General features: G+C 37.2%; 1 protein-coding gene across 2 annotated transcripts; it reads right to left on the bottom strand.

Moving 5' to 3' along the window:
• Positions 1-19: 19 nt before the first annotated feature.
• On the bottom strand, positions 20-11,850 carry LOC105031964 (uncharacterized). 2 transcript variants are annotated; one of them, XM_010906267.4, is made up of 7 exons: positions 11,534-11,850; positions 11,334-11,454; positions 10,202-10,284; positions 5,874-5,960; positions 5,565-5,713; positions 5,159-5,290; positions 20-616 (listed from the first exon to the last, which is right to left on the bottom strand). In XM_010906267.4, the coding sequence occupies exons 2-7, from the start codon at positions 11,440-11,442 to the stop codon at positions 427-429; spliced, it is 750 nt and encodes a 249-aa protein (XP_010904569.1). In that variant the 5' UTR covers positions 11,443-11,454; positions 11,534-11,850; the 3' UTR covers positions 20-426. The 2 variants fall into 2 exon arrangements, with proteins under 2 accessions (XP_010904569.1, XP_010904570.1); XM_010906268.4 differs by having other exon boundaries at positions 11,632-11,850.
• Positions 11,851-16,609: the final 4,759 nt, after the last annotated feature.

Below are 16,609 nucleotides of genomic sequence, written 5' to 3'. Positions count from 1 at the left end.
CACAAACGCGCAATAACAATGCAATTTAAGTGTTCTGTGTTATAATCCACTGGAGCAAATATGAATATACCTCATCTGTTTATTCGTTTATACAGGACAACCTAATCACCATAAATGGCAATAAGAAGCACTCCGACCAAACGTTTTGAATACATTCTGAAATATGATGACTAGGTATATAACCAACAATATTTCTTTTTTTTTTTCCTTTGTATCACTAGTACATTTATAGCAATGCAAATGTAACAGATGGGTAGTCTCAGCATTTTAAGAAAAACACATGAGAAGGTAACAGAATATACCATCTGCAGTCAATCATGAATGAGCTAAACCTTTTTGTCTTCAACAGGAAAAAAAAAAAAAAGAAAGAAAGAGAGTCAAAAATCCATCAATTCTGGAAGAAAAAGATGGCCATAAAGCCAGTTCCTAGGGCTCCACATGGTCTCTGATAAACTGCTTTACCTGAGAGACCTCACCAGTCAAACCAGATGCTTCTGCTATTGTCACCTTGTTTCGGCATTGAGAAAAAGTGAATGCCTCTCCAGGCACACCGAGGGTATATTCATTGGCAATATCAGCGCTAGATATGACATTTCTTGATGTACGGAGCTTGTCTCTGCAAGATATTGAAGCCAAAATCATTAACACTATGGAATCATAGTAGAGGGATATTCTTGCTCTATATGTTCCAAGAGATGAACAGGAATATGAAGAGGATGTGGTAGCTGTGTTAGAGGCATGACTATTCAGCAAGAGAACTGCTAACTAGGCAAAAAGCGTAAGCATGTGAGATGGATATTGATATAATTATAGCAGAGGATAGTCTTACTACTGAAAAAAAGCAGAAGATCAGACAGACTGCATCATCGCTATAAAAAGAAGGGAACCCCTTCATGATGAGTGACCATATCAATTTTTTCATCAGCTGTGTGGTCATGCTCTCCAGCATTTAGCAAGCACTGATTTTTGTATATTATGCCTGTCAAATTAGTTCACAACTTTTCACCAAAAAAAAAAAAAAACTCACATCTTCTCACGTTTGCATAACACAACATTCTGTCTGTATATAGCTTTGCAAGCCTGAAGGCTAAATGGGAAGAGTCAGTAAGCCAGTGCTTCTGTATCTGATAACCTAATAGTATGAAAAAATCTATTAGGGCCCCTCATTCAAGGTCCAATCTCGCCTGATCAGCAGAGAGGGTCATCACTTAATGAACTAAGAGTAGCACAATGCTTTATGCTTGATAGACAGTTGTGATTACTTTGCTTACTTATTTTCCTCTCAATAACTCTCCATAGAGCATGTTATTGGGGGAAGAAGCAACTCTGGGGAAAATGGATAGTTTATGCAAGGATTCCAATAGAAGAAAGGATGATAAATGACCATGGAACATTTACTAGAGGCAATGAATAGAGTGGGTGCATGGAAGGCAAATATAATTTTTGAAATAAGAAGAAGAAAGGTTATTTACTGATTTTCAAGGATGGGTCAAACATTTTAAGAAATTGATAAAGAGCTCTAGCGAAGATAGCAGTTATTAACATAAAAATTTTGTGAAATGTTATCATGGGAAGGTCCAGCCAAACATCATAAGCTAGTCAAAATGGAAGCAAGAGGATGAACAATCTTAATATCCAAATTCTGATCAAAGAGATGGCCTCACAAGCCCTTGAAGAAATCCTCACCACCCCTTTATCTTTCTCTTTTGTCATTCCAAGCAATTCAGTCAAATCCTTCTCTTCCTCCTCATCTTCTACTTCTTGAAGCTCACGTTTTTTCAGTTTTCATTAATAGCAACATGTAAAAGGTCCTGCCTTAAACTAATTGTCAAAACACAATAATGTTTCACATATGCTGAATATTTTTCCATATTGGTAGCCTGGGTAAGCTATCCTGGGAATAAACCGATATACAGCGGAAGTTGAGGGAACATGCAATGGTAGGAAGAGAGGAGTTTTAATTTATCACGGATGTCCCCAGATCGTGCAAGCCCCAAAATAGAGGATACATGTTCCTCTGAAATGGTGATTTACAGTGTTCCCAAAGTTGAGGGAAGATGCAGTGGTTGGAAGAGAGGAGTTTTAATTTATCACGGATGTTCCCAGATCGTGCAAGCCCCAAAATAGAGGATGCCACATTCCTCTGAAATGGTGATTTACAGTGTTCCCATGCATGACTTAAAAGTTTCCCGTTTCATTAAAAATCTCCCTCCCAATTGCATATTTGCTTCTCAAACTCTCAACTTTTTATCTATATATGGTTTATTCCATGGAAAATTAGTGAAGAATCCAACCAGGCCCCCTAAGGTTTTAGGTGTTTAGCAGACAATGTTATATAACATAATATAGGACAGCACAGATACTATGGTTCAGCTAGGAAAGGTTTGAGAAAAAAAACATGCATTATAAAATAATGCAGTACTTTGTAAACTTCTGCGAAGAACTTATAGCATTGACCAAAAAGTTGGGATAATGCTTGTTGTTTGTGGTTTGCATTGCACGGTGATACACATGCATTCCGAGGCACTTGTTAACATCCTCATTAATGATAAGGAGATCCATAAAGTAAAGCCAAAATCTACATTAAAATATTGCTGCAATCTATACAACTATTTTTCGAAGAATGCAGGAGGAAGATCTAAACCTCACTCCACTGATTATTGTGGTTTCATAAGACATCAGTGAGATACCATTCGGAAGAGCTAGAATTCTAGCATTGTGTCAGGATCTACGGGCTAAGGGTAGGGCTGGAACTGGGCTCGGGCCGGCCGGAAGCCCATCGGGACGAGTTGATTTCGGATCAGGCTTTGGGCCAGACTCAAAACAGTTCAGGTTGGGCTTGGGCCTAAATTTAGAGCCCATTTATCTTTTTGGACAAGATCGGGTATACCTTTAGCCCGGCCCGGGTCCAGTCCGAAGTTCAACCCATTATTTTCGACCCGAACCCAGCCCGAATTCCAGCCCGAGTTAGCCCAAGCCCAATTCCATGCCACTGCCACCCTTCTTAATATTTGAGTTAGCCAGAGCCAATTCAGCTGAATAGGATTATAGGAATAGCCCCTGGCCTTTCATCTTCACTCTTCTCAAATTTTCATTCGATGCCCTAGCCCCTGGCCATGGATCGTGATCCTTGTCCGTCCACCGGCCATCGCCATCTTTGTCTTCTCCCATCGCCGACGAGGGTGCCTTGTTCGTCAGACTTTCGGGCGACCTTCATCGTCTTCCGACTTCCGTCTTCTACTAAAAAATAAAGACCGACGGCGACGCTCAGACGGAGAGATCCCTCATCTTTCGTCTTTCGGTTTTTTTCCATCACCGACTCCAATATTCTGTGTTCCCCCATCTGCCATCATCGACGCGGCCACATCGGTCTTCCATCTTCCCTCATTGGCCATCACCGATGCCAGTCTTCCCATCTTCACCCATCACCATCGTCGTTCGCCGTTTCAAGTTTGGCCACTACATAATCTCCCTCCCTCAATGCCTTACATCTTGATTCTTGAACAAATTAAGACTCTGAATCCCTCCTATTGAATCTCCAGTTCAGTGCATATCAAATGTAGTTTATTCACTTCATCTATTTTCTGTATGTCTATTCTATGGAATAGATATATTACTCTCACGAGTGCAATGGATATCCTCCCTCTGGAATAAAATATTAATGTAGTATCTCTTTGTACCTATGCATGTGGTGCACAAAATATCATCTTAAGCACAGGAGAACATCCAGGATGCTAATAGTGGCTGCAGATAATCTTTTCAATATATGTTACTTCTTTAGCAGTGGAAGAACACATACCCGTATTACTTTGTTCCCATGGCACTTTAAGAGAACAACCTACTTATTGGAAAGACTAATTTTTATCCGAGAAATTGCAATTGATCTGGGCCGGTCCGATTAGGTTCGGGCCGGCCCGATTAGGCCCTGGTTGGGCTCGGGCCTCATATTTTAAAAAATTTTCGAGCCGGGCTTAATCAGGCCAGGCTTATCGGGTCAGCCCAGCGCGAAATCCATAAAAAAATTGCGGGCCGTGCTATGGCCTGTTCCAGCCCTAGCCAAAGGACAGTCTTAGGTAGACAGTTTTTATTGGACGTAGGCCTCCCAAAAACTAACGAAGGCATACAAAAGTTTCTTCGGGTCGGACAGAGATTAGCCCTCGAGTGCAAAAGGCAGGAGAGAGTCTGACTGTAAGACCCACCCATCAAGTAGGGATGAAAGTCGGCCTTAGTGATCCCATGGTGCCGAGTGGAAGGGCCGTCGCTTAACGGATAAAAGTTCCTTTAGGGATAACAGGCTGATCTTCCCCAACATGCATTAAAATGCTCATTGAAGAAATCGAGAAGTTTATTATACATCAAAACCTGGTGCTACCATTCATCTGGGCCAAAAGAATGTCCTACTTATTGCCATCTTGAGCTGGCTGGAGCTCAGCTCATAATAAGCACAAATCAAGGTCATTTTATAGGATGAAAATTCATTTCAAGCTAAGAGAAAAATAAATCCAGCTAGATCAGATCCAAAATACGTTTAGTAATAATATATCAAATAGATCGAATGCTTTATATTTGTCGGCATATTTGATTATTTTTATCTGAATATGCATTTTAAGATTAAAGATTTGATTAGCGGGCTTTTTGAACTTATCAATCAGTTAAGCATTAAGCTTAAACCAGGCCTCAATTCAATTTTGAACCAAAATTGACCCAAGCCTGAACTGATTTCAGCTTGGTTTAAGATTATCAAGCTGATTGAAACAGGTTCATGTTCAGCTAGGTTCAACCTAGTATCTAGAAGCTCAAAAATAATTTCAATCCAAGCTTGACCAAACCCAGGCTCAATCAAGCTCAGCCCCATTATGCCTTGACTATCATGCATCTCATCTTTTCTTTAGCTTGTGTTACAGTCATCCATTAAAGTTTAAAAGTTATGGTGGGCGTGCACAAAGGAATCGACGTCCAGAAATATAAAAAGAAAAACAACTTTTCTTTTACATCTTAGCAAACACCACAAACTTAGTGAGAAACCCCTACAAAAATTATTGATATTGATAAAGGTGCTAGCAGTTTAACCACAAAAGCTTTTCTCGAACATAACGCACTTTGTAAAGTTAATATGTTAAAGGACAGCTTTCAAACTGAGGAAAGTTTAGGATCTTACATTTCCTTCTCTAATTGTTTCCTGATGAATTCCTTTGAGTGTGCTGTCACTTTATCTGTCTTGTTGCACACTATCAAAATGGGCATTTTCCGCTTCACTATACTTGCCTTAGTCAGAATATCATACAGATACCTTCAACACAAAAATAATAACATATGAGGAAGTAAATATTTAGTTAATAGAGTGAACAATCCAATGACAAGTAGTGCTTAAACTAGTGCAATGGCCACCAGCATATAAAGATTGAATGCAAACCACCAAAGAACCCTCCTGTCGCCAGCTAGAACTATAGCACATCTTAAGCAGGAAATGACTAGTCAACATGAATTTAAGATGCATATAGCTATCTGCTTAAATAAAATCAAAGCAAATAGAACTTAACCAATAGAAAGTTAGTAAAACTTACTCAGCTGCTGCTCGACAGTTTGGTAAGAAATCTAGAGAATCCACAACAAAAATGAGACCAGCTGCATGAGGCAAGAATTCATCAAGTTTGGGTCTAAGCCGTGAATGCCCAGGAACATCAATCAAATGGACAGGTTTCAGTTTGCCCTTCTGCACACAGGAGATGGAAGTGTGATCAGCATTATACTGTACCAGCACCAGCATAGCAGTCTCTCTTCATTTTTCACTAAAACAATATAGAGCAGCAATATTCTTAGGTTATGGCTTTATTTACGTATCTAGGTGCTTATATAATTAGTTAGATTGCTACCTTTTCCAATTCAGAATGCAGCACAAATGTTCCCTCATTTGGGTCCATTGATGCAATGGTTCCTTGATGTGGAGAACCATCACGAAGCTAGCATATAAAGAACAACAAAGAAAATGGTAGTCAGAATGTAAATTGAAGAATAAAATGATAGGTTTCGTTAAACCAAAGATTCGAAGATGATAAATAAAATTATATAATTATATAAATGTCAGCAAGAAAAAACATGCAATCATATTTCATTCCCCTAATAATGAAATTATAAGTATATAACTCAGTTTTACATCTACAACTGAAGTACTGATGCATATTTTCTTCAAATCATATTATATGCATCATTTTCAAGCTTTAATAATGTGGCTGTGGAGAAATACAACAAAAGTATGGAATGACATTGGTTTTATACCAATTCCAGTAAAAAAATGGGACATTACTCAATCTTGATCTTGCTCCAATAACTGCCCTATAATTATTTCTCAAGCATTTTTAATCTATAATCTAAAACCAAAAATTCAAAACTAATGATCCCAAAGGTATTAAAAATTGAAAAAACAGCATTTTGAGGATAAAATCTATGTTTGAATGCAGGCTCATATTTTTAGGTTCTCTAATTAATAAATAACACTGAATTCCTTCCCTTGTGAAGCCAAGCGGGGACTGATGTCTGGTTACAACTCCGATGAAGATAAGGATCACGCTGATGGTACACATGATATGGGGCTGATAAAGTGGGAATGGTAGAGTTTAGGGCTGGAAATGGGCATAAGCCAACACAGGCCTGTTAGTCCATGCTAGCTTTAACCAAGTCTTCAGGCGTAATTTTTTTTCAGTTTTGGGTCGGATCTGGGCTTTAAATTGAGGCCCAACTGATTTTTGAGCCAGGCTCAACCTTGACCAAGGCTGAACTGAAAGTTATCAAATATATTATATATTGAGCTAATTATTTTTACAACATAACTATTCATCAATCAAAAATCTTCTGGATGGCCAGATCAATTTACTTTTTAGTTAATCCAAAACCAAAACCTAACTCTCATTCCAAATCTCCAATCATACAAGCGCCTCTGGCCCCTTTGAGCCTTTGTTCCTCCTGTAGGTCCCTGCAATGATGAGGAGACCTAATGTTGGCTACTCATGTCCTAGAGCATCCCCAACTCACTACCACAATCCACCTGTTCGATTATTGCTCCTCTTGTATGATGCCCTCCTTCCCATCATCTTCAAAAGCCAAGGGCGGCATCAACTCCTCTCTTCCTCCTATAGACTTCATTCATGGTGGTAGTCCTCAGCCTCCTTTTATGTTTCACAGATGTCAACACTCTTCCCCTCTACCTATGTCACCAAAAGGACCGTTCATTGTCATCGCCACCCCTACATGCCCCAAGTGTACACCCTCAGAACTCCACCCAATGCCAAGGCTTCTAGCTAAACCTAAAACTGTTCATTGTTCAAGTACCGCCAAACATCTAAACCCATCCAAACATGCCCACGTAGGCCAAGCTCGAGTGCAAGCATGAGCTTGATCCTTTCAAGAATCTTTAGGCTTACGCTCACCACAAAGTCCAAATAAAATTCTATGTTCCAAATGATGCTAGAGAGTCTCGTGCACTTAACGACAACATGGGTCGTGGATCCTAACTGCACGGGTAGTGGATCCTGGCTGCATGGGTCGCGGATCGCGGCCACATGGGTCGCAGATCCCGACTGCACGGGTCGTGGATCCCATACGCATGGGTCTCAAGACATTACTAGTTTTTAATAACTAATTATTTCCTATTTCAGTTAGGAAAGTTTGATATTAGTCAATTCTAGGAAGATTTGATTTCTTGTGAACTTTCTTTTTTAGAACTTTTGATGTTATTGAAAAATTTAATAGTTAAGATTCTTAGAGTTAGAATAGGATTTGCAATCCCACATTGAAAAGTTGAAGAAAAAAGTCCCTGTATACTAGTTATAAATACCCATATTGGGGTTGGTATAGTAATCAATACTGAAGACCCTTGAGTAATGGAAATTCTCTTGTGGGAATTATTCTCCTCTTGTTTTCTCTCTATTCTCTCCTCCCTTGTGGTGGGTGTCTAGGGTTTACAAGTGGGTATTGTAAGAGATGTATCTTTGGAGAGGCCAGCCCAGACGATGCTTTTGGCCTTGGAAGAGAGTGATCTACCCCTACTCCTCTTTCAACTACCATCTTCCTTATGTCATACGTCTCATAATGGGGTTTCTACCTTGCCATAATCAGTTGTGTTAACATATCCTTCCTCCTTCGAGTTTTCAGCCGAAGTTCAATACCTCCCCATTGTCACCAGACTTGGCCCAAAGTTGGCCTAGCCCAAGCTTGGCCCATGTCCAGTCAATCCAAAGTTAATGGCAATAGTTATATTAATATTGGTTGTATTGTCAAGATTAATTACTCATATAATCACCAAGGTCTTACAGATTATTTAGAATACAATTGTCATTATGATAGTGGGGAAAGGGTCTCAAAGGCTATCAAGTACATGTAGATGATATATTGCCCTCCATTCAAGGCCAATCCATATCAGTCATCTATTTTACAAATTCATTGCATTGTATCTTGAGCCCACAAACATGTCTACAAAACATATGGGCACAAGCATGCATGTAATTCAAAATATAAGCATTGGCATTATCATATTTAAAGGTGGTGTCGACAGCCAAGATATGTAATCTGTGGCCTTAATGTCAATTCTTTAATAATTAATAGACTTATAATTTGAGCTACACATTATTGATTATTTAATATGTAATAAGACCATGCTTGCTTCTAGATTCTGCAATATGATTTCTCAATTTTTAGACAATCAAAATGGGTCGCATTGCTTATAAGTTGATAATATTTCTTGTGAATTTCCTCTTGGTTTGTCCAAAAAACAACAAAACCTATCAATTCTGGTTAAAATGTTTCAGTTTCTACCTTGCTAAAGGATAGCGATCCATATTCTCACAAATGCACTTTCTCTTGGTTAACCTTGCACATCCATTTCCTTCTATCCAACTCACAATTTTCAATGGTTACCATAGCATCTAGTACTTAAACTCATGCTATTTAGCTATGACGCTTACCCATGATATTTAGTTATGAACCTCCCCTTCAAACTAAATTTTCTGCTACCCTTGTTGGCTCAATCCATTAGGTGAGGTTTGGCATACCAATCAATATGACACATATCCACCGATATGTACCTCTCACCAATACAAGGGGTTATTGCTTGAACAAGACCCAACCTGAGTGGTTTAAGGTGGACAAAATTGCTTCATCCAAGATCAAGCCCAAATTGACCCTAAACCAAGTGATTTCATCCCTTGCAGCTCAAGATAACTAAAATAGACTCTTTTGCAATATTCACCACCATGTGATAATGGAATGAAGTGAAGGAGAAGGGAAAACTATTGACAGACATTGGCCTGTGAGATCAAAGCTTGGCGTTTGATTTTTGGGGCTAGAAAATTATCCTAGCTATGTAAATCTTCTCTCTCCTCTCATTTTATCCTTATGTCTTCAAAACCTGAGTGGAATTTTGCATTTAACTGAAGAAAGACATGAGGGATTTTGTCAAATGAGGATTGGATGTTGTTTGATCATGTGATTTATACCTCACAGCATGAATCCAGAATCAAAATCAATGATTTTTCAGATTCAAAGTTAAACCCCAAAATCCACACACCAAAAAAAAAAAAAAAAGTAAATCCAAAAATAACCCAAAAATGTCACACTCGACTGTATCCACACATATCTGTCAATATCCTTCAATTGAATGATCTTCAAAATGACACATTGTACCCACCCCTAGTTAATATGCCCTTGTACCTTGAAATTTTGAAACTTACTTTTATGTATTCAAAATAATGAACAATGTTTAGTGCTGAACTTTATGGGAAAATCCATCATCAAACAATCCTAAGAGTTGGCATGAACCTACAGAGCACCAGACAAGCAAATTAGCAAACTAACATTCCTTTCTTCTTCTACTCATTGTTTATCAACTTTTACCAAGTCCCAAGATATAGGTCCACATTAAGCCACTAAATTGATCCTTGACTTCAATTTGTTAATCCTTGTTCCTTTCTTTTTTATAAGCTGTAGTACATCTTTTTTCATGTATGTAATCATCTTAAGATGCTCAGCATAATGCATGAAATTATGGAATTCAGTACCAATAATCACTTTCAATTGCAAAAGAAGGTTATATGCATAAATGTTTTATCATTGGCTTACGTTCATCCAATTTGTTCATAATTTTTTTCTTTAATCTCCCCTCCCTGTTCTCACCACCTGCAAAAGGGAACCAGAAGATACAAACCAGTACCTGGAAAAACAGAGTAGTTTTCCCACTACCACTTAGTCCGGCAAGCACTATGGTAGTAGACTTGGAGGGCTTCAATAAACGGACTGTGAGATTAAAGCAAAAAATATGAGATCAGTGCTGAATATCACCAATTACTGCAAGAAAGAATTAGATACTCTAACAGGTTTTTTCACGCTTCACCTCCCTCAAACCATCAGAAAACTTAGGCCTCTTCTTTATCAAGATTCAAGACCTATTTGCAACAAATCTTAAGAAGCATTACTTGCAATGTGTACCTCTACTTTTTAATATTTTCTTCATCAATTAAACATTGATATTCTATTATTTATGTTGACCGTACTCTCTCTCTCTCTCTCTCTCTCTCTCTCTCTCTCTCTCGCATGCGCGCATGCGTAGAAACTTCATGGGTCAAAGTTTGCCACTTTGCTTGCTTTGCAGTCTTATCAGTCATCCCTAATCTTTAGTCTCAAATTTATTACAGACCATTGGAAGTCGAGGCTAACGAAATTGGAGATTATAGATTATAAAGGTGTTGCAGTTGAAATTTAGGCAGGATTCAGTCAGGCTTGAGCTAAGTTAGCCAAGTACAAACTGCAGAAAGCTACATTTAATAGTATTTGATAGAAACCAGGCCAAGGTTGAAATTTGAAACATCTCATTAATCTGAAACATCTTAGTGTTCAAATAAACCCTACGGATTGGTATCCAGAAGCTAGCAAGTATGAGCTAGGAGAAAGTTGTCCTCTTTCAAATAAAGTAGGCCCGCCCAAACTTTTCAAACAAGTGGTTGCGGGCTAATAAAAAAATATTTCAATGACTCGTTATTGAAACCCAACTGTTGTTAAATCCCAATATTGATTTGTAAGTCCTTTTACCGAACGCCTTTTGCCGCATAAAGAACATGTGAAGAACGGTTAAGCTTGAGATGCACTGCTACATCCTTAAGCTGTTTATCTTGACGCTTAAAATACAGATAAAATCATAGTTTTAATCACCTACCTCACTTTGTTTACCCAAAGACTGTATGCCAATATACCCACGTTTTCTTTTTCCTTTTTTTGCAACAAGTTGTCGAATTTCGGGGGAAAAAAGCTAAAGACGATCGAATTGGCGAGTTTAGGATGACACTTACGGATGCCAAAGAAAGCAAGAGTCACGATGAGAACAGCAAGAGCAGCATAGAGCTGCTCCACTGGCTGCTGACGAACCCATTGTTCAATCTGATGCATCCACTGCTCCATTGCTTACCTTACCTGCAGGATATTAACAGTGAACAAGAACATTACGGATTGAACGAGAACAACAGGAGAAACTCAACGATGAGTCGGATACCTTTTTTTCTTTTGATTTCTTTTAAATTTACTTCATTCTCCAAGGGGATCTGTCCGAGAGGGGAAGAGAGGAGACAGGGGTTTGGGCAGAGGCTGTACCTGAAGGAAAGGCGACGGTCGAGAGGATGGGGAGCCCTAGATACGAGACGACAGGGAGAAGGGCAAACCGTCGACGCGGGAGGGGCGAGACTACCTGGAATTTATAGCTTTTTTTCCTTTTTCTTTTTCGTTTTCGCTAGAAACAACCCGGTAGCCTGTAAAGAAAAGCGAGGAAGGGTAAGAGATTCTTGTTTATCTCCGGGATCAAAAGATCAAAAAGGTTTCTGGCATCAAGAAGGAAAGGAGCTTAATATAACCATGGGTCGAAATGGATCGAATAATCCATCCATATTGAGGATAGAAATTTCAGCATTCACTTAATATCCTCATCCATATTCATTAAAAAAAAAATACATATAAATATAGATGAGTAACTATTTAATTTATATCTAAATATCTAATTCTATTTATAATTCTATTTAATTTTATATAATATTTATAAATTTAAAAAAATAAATAATCACATCAATATATTATTAACTTGATTTATTATCTACTAAATAATATCTTTAATTTTATGTTCATAAAGTTTAACTATCCAATTTATATTCATATTCATATTTTCAGTATTCGATTTGTATCTATATCTACATAAAATAAATATGGATATGAATTTTCACATCCAACTAACATCTATATTTGTATCTATATTTGTTAAATTAAATAAATATGGATATAGATATGCTGATATCCAATCCACATCTGATTCGTTTCTAGTCCTAATAATAACCATTCGACTCCTCCATGATAACTCAAAAGAGCCTATATCATAGTAAAAGTGGTAGGTCAAAAAAAACCCATTCATATGTCAGTCGATCTATCGTACCTTCTCTAGCTTGAAGCATTTTGGATAGGATGGCATTAAACATTTTACCCAACGGCTTAAGCTAAAATGCAAAATATATCCATTTAATAAACATGCCTAACAAGATGAGGCTACTTTTCAATTTTTAATTTTTTTATATTATTTATTTATTGATTTATGTTTGTTGTATTTTTAAATTTAATTGTTATTCATATATCAATCTTTGAAATAATAGACATACAGGTTATTGATAATATTTAATTATTTATATTTAATATTTTTTAAAATATTTTTAGTATTACACTATTTTTGTCATTAAAATACTAAAATTTAAAGATACAAAAAAAAAATAAAAGCAAGCAAAGATAAAAAGAAATATAGTGACAGTAAAGAGAAAGAGGGATAGAGGTAAATTTGAATAATTTTTCAATTCATATAGAAGTAAAAATGGTATACATTATTATTGGACATCTAGTTCTCTCCCAAAATACAAATCATATTAGAGTAACAATCCCTAACCATCCATTCCTCCTATACAAACATCCTTCCCGCTTATTTTCAAAGGAAAGCATCAAAAATGATAATTATAAAATAACAAACTATATATCATGGAGAAAGATCCTAAAGAAATTAAACAATAATACAAATTTGACCACTAGTTGAACATTCCATCCGTGCACCATCTCACTTGCAAGCCAGGAGCTAGGCTCCATAGAGGCACTTGTTGTAGAAGTAGAAGTATCAGTCAAGTTGGTTGGTCATCAGTCCTATCAAGATCTTCCTATAGAGCTAGTTGTAGCTCACATTGAACTGCACCATTAGATCCATCAGGTGGTTGACCTAGGTCAGGAACCTTCTATGGATCTTATTGTGGCTTAAGTCCAAAGTTGTGAGGTTATTCGAGAAGATCATGTGGCGGAGATCAAAGATCTGCATGTTCCTTAAGAGATTGATGATAAGCCAAGGGATGAAGTTGTCGCATCGATGGAGGAAGAAGCCAGATCGGATCAGCTAGCATCAGAGAAATATGGAAAGGAAAAAGTTCCATTCATCAACTGGGAGGAGATTAGGATTTCAGAAGCACTGCAGGAAGAATACTTACAGCACATGAGAGTCGACCAATACATCAGCTTAGGTATTCGGTGGGCGTGGTTTGTGGGTTAGCACTTGGCTGTTGCTGATTCTCACTATCAAAAGGATCAAAATTATAGAGCCTTCTGATCCAAGGAGAGGTTTTTGTCAAATGTAATATGGCATAAAGTGAAAACAAATGACAGCTCTTGAGCGATCAGTTAGTAGCATAATATATGACTGAGATATCAAACCTCAGAGAGTAAATATGTGGTGATTGACGTTAGAGGCTCTACCACTCTTACTGAACTGCCCAAGAGTGAGTGTACATCATTAATGAGTTGATTCATCGATATGTTGATGATGCTCCAGTCTGGATTGCTAAAGGACACCAAGAGGGAACCAAAAAAGGAGTTGTGGAATAGGTTAAGCTCGAGGTATGGAATGATGTAGAAGGAGCCAAAGGAGTCGAGAATGGAGCTTGTGAGTTGGTCATGATCAAGGCAGAGATATTGAAAGTCAGGTGGGTTGGAGAGGGTGGCCGAGATTGAGCAAGTGAGTCGGTTGGAAAAGAGATCAAGGAGGATGAGATTGGAGAGCTGGCCAACCAAGGAAGGGGGGGATTGTTGCTATTGGTGCCCAATGTGGCATCTAAATCGATAACTCTGAGGTAGCTGAATGTCAGCACCGAACTGATCAAAAGAAGATGGCTGAACCTACAAGTCAAATCCCTTGCTAGAATTAGTTCTAATGGGAACACTCCGATGCTCAAGTCAGTCATCAAAGAACAACGAAAAAGAAGAAGAGAGAGGAGCTTAAGAGCAGACCTAGGGATCCCCGTTGTCCCTTATTTATAGATGGGGGCGGCTAGCCATCTTTATAAAGGAGGTAGGAGTTGTTAAGAAAATTATGCTACTTTTGCCATATCTAGTCAGAGTGAGCTGTCACTTGATGGTTTTGGGATGTATCCCAAATGTGAGCTGAATATGGTAACAATATGATGTGTAATGGCTGCTAGAAATCTCGATCTAGTACTTCAACTCAGCATGCATCGAGGCAAATAGATCGATTGCTAATCAATGCATGGTGAAGATTGGTCATACCCAAGGTCAATTTATATTCTGGATTAGATGCCCTCTACTCTCGAGTCTGAGCTAAAATGTAGCTTGCATGAAGAGAGTAAAAAGTTGACCAAAGTATCTATTAGATTGGGTCGGACCTATTTTGCTCATTTATTATAGGGACATGGTGGGGCTCAATTGCACAAAATGAACTATTGTCTAGCTCAACATGCTGTCAGTAAATTGACACTAGATCTAGACTGCTTCTATTTTCTATAAATAGGGGTATGCCCGCTTTTGCTCTTACTTTTTTCTTTATGCTGAGACTAGCAATTTTCGACTAGGATACGGCTAGAGTTGTCAAAATGGACCGGCCTAGCCGAGCCCGGCCCAGCCCACAAGGGCCTAAAATTTGATAGGCTGGGCTGGGTTGGGCTTAGCCAAAAAATGGGACAGCATATAGCTGGCCCAACCCAACTCTTTAAGGACCGTGGGCTGGGCCAAGCTTGCCCACTAAAATCTGAAAGAAAATATAACCTGATAAAAAAAATTAACATACACTATATGCTAACAAATCTGCATATCCTTAATTGAAACATCATCAATTCAAATATCTAAAATTTAAAAATTCAACCCAAATATTAATAAAGTATAAATACAAAGTTTCAAATATCATAAATTCAATAATTCATCACACTAAACCATGTAATATTCAATGTCCACAATAAATCGTATTTCATTATCTTTATTTGCCTCTTCCTCAAGCTACATAATATTTGAATCTGCTTTTGACACATATGTCTCAAGGTTATGCTCTTCATCTAAAATTAACAAAAATAAAAGAATTAGACAATCAATCTCATTAGAAATCAATCATTAGTCAAGATAGTAAAATAAATCCAAAGAATATAAAAAAAAGAATTATCATTTAGAACAAAGCCATGCAACCAATTTCATTGCAAGTAAGAGTTTGGACCTTTTTAGGAAGGAGAGAACTTCTATACTTGTTCAGAACACGACCTTTAATACTAAAAATAAATTCAAATCTACTATAGTAATTGAAATGTTTAGCACATCACGTGTCATAACTAAAAGATCAAAATATTATGTAGCATCCCTCCAATACTTGAGTATATCCAAATCACTAAAGTGGTCATAATCAAGTGTTCGCTCTTCCAAATAAAAATCCAATTCAGATTTGCCAGCATTAGATTTAGTTACACTCCCATATTTCTTGAACTCCAAAAGAATTTTAAATACATTCACAATAAAAAAATAAGATATTAAATAACATATAGTTGAAAAGAAAGTAAAATTTCAAAATAATAAATTTTAAAGAATATTCAAAACTTACACTAAAAATTTTTGTATCCTTGGTTTTAGCTCCTCCACTTGTCCTAGGCAAAATATTGGATTGAGAAGCATTTACACTTACATTTGATGATGCGTTGGACTATTTGTATATTGTTTATAGAGCTTGTATAATTTTATCTTCATAAATTTTTTTTTCTCTTCAGCAATAGAAGGATCAATCTTTGAGTAACAAAATTCTAAAAATTCAAGCTTCATATATGGATCAAGAATAGCTCCAAATGCAAGTACTATACTATACTCCTTTCAATATTTGTCAAATTTTTCTTTCATTCTTTGAGCCATGTCCTTGATAACCTCATCTTCACAATATAAATTATCATTCAACATATATTCAATTTTTCAAACTTACAAAAAATATAAGTTGGAAGTCGGGTAAGATGAGCCAAAAATCTTATTAGTAGTCTTATAAAATGGTTTCAAAAATTCATATATTTTCTATCCTCTCCTCCATTCATCATCTGTTGGATAAAATTTAAAATTTCTATCAACCAACTGGAAACTAGCAAAAGCCTTTTCATATTTAAGTATACTATTAAGAATCAAATATGTTGAATTCCATCTGGCTAATACATCTAATCTTAAACCAATCCCTATACCAAAATCCACTTGCCTAACATATTCTTGAAATTTTTTCATCCTTCTATCTAATCCCCTCACATATTTGATA

This window comes from Elaeis guineensis, chromosome 11 (assembly GCF_000442705.2).
Source record: "Elaeis guineensis isolate ETL-2024a chromosome 11, EG11, whole genome shotgun sequence".
Taxonomy (NCBI): Eukaryota; Viridiplantae; Streptophyta; class Magnoliopsida; order Arecales; family Arecaceae; genus Elaeis; species Elaeis guineensis.
Note: the sequence above shows the minus strand (reverse complement) of the source record. Positions and strands in the feature narration are given on the sequence as shown.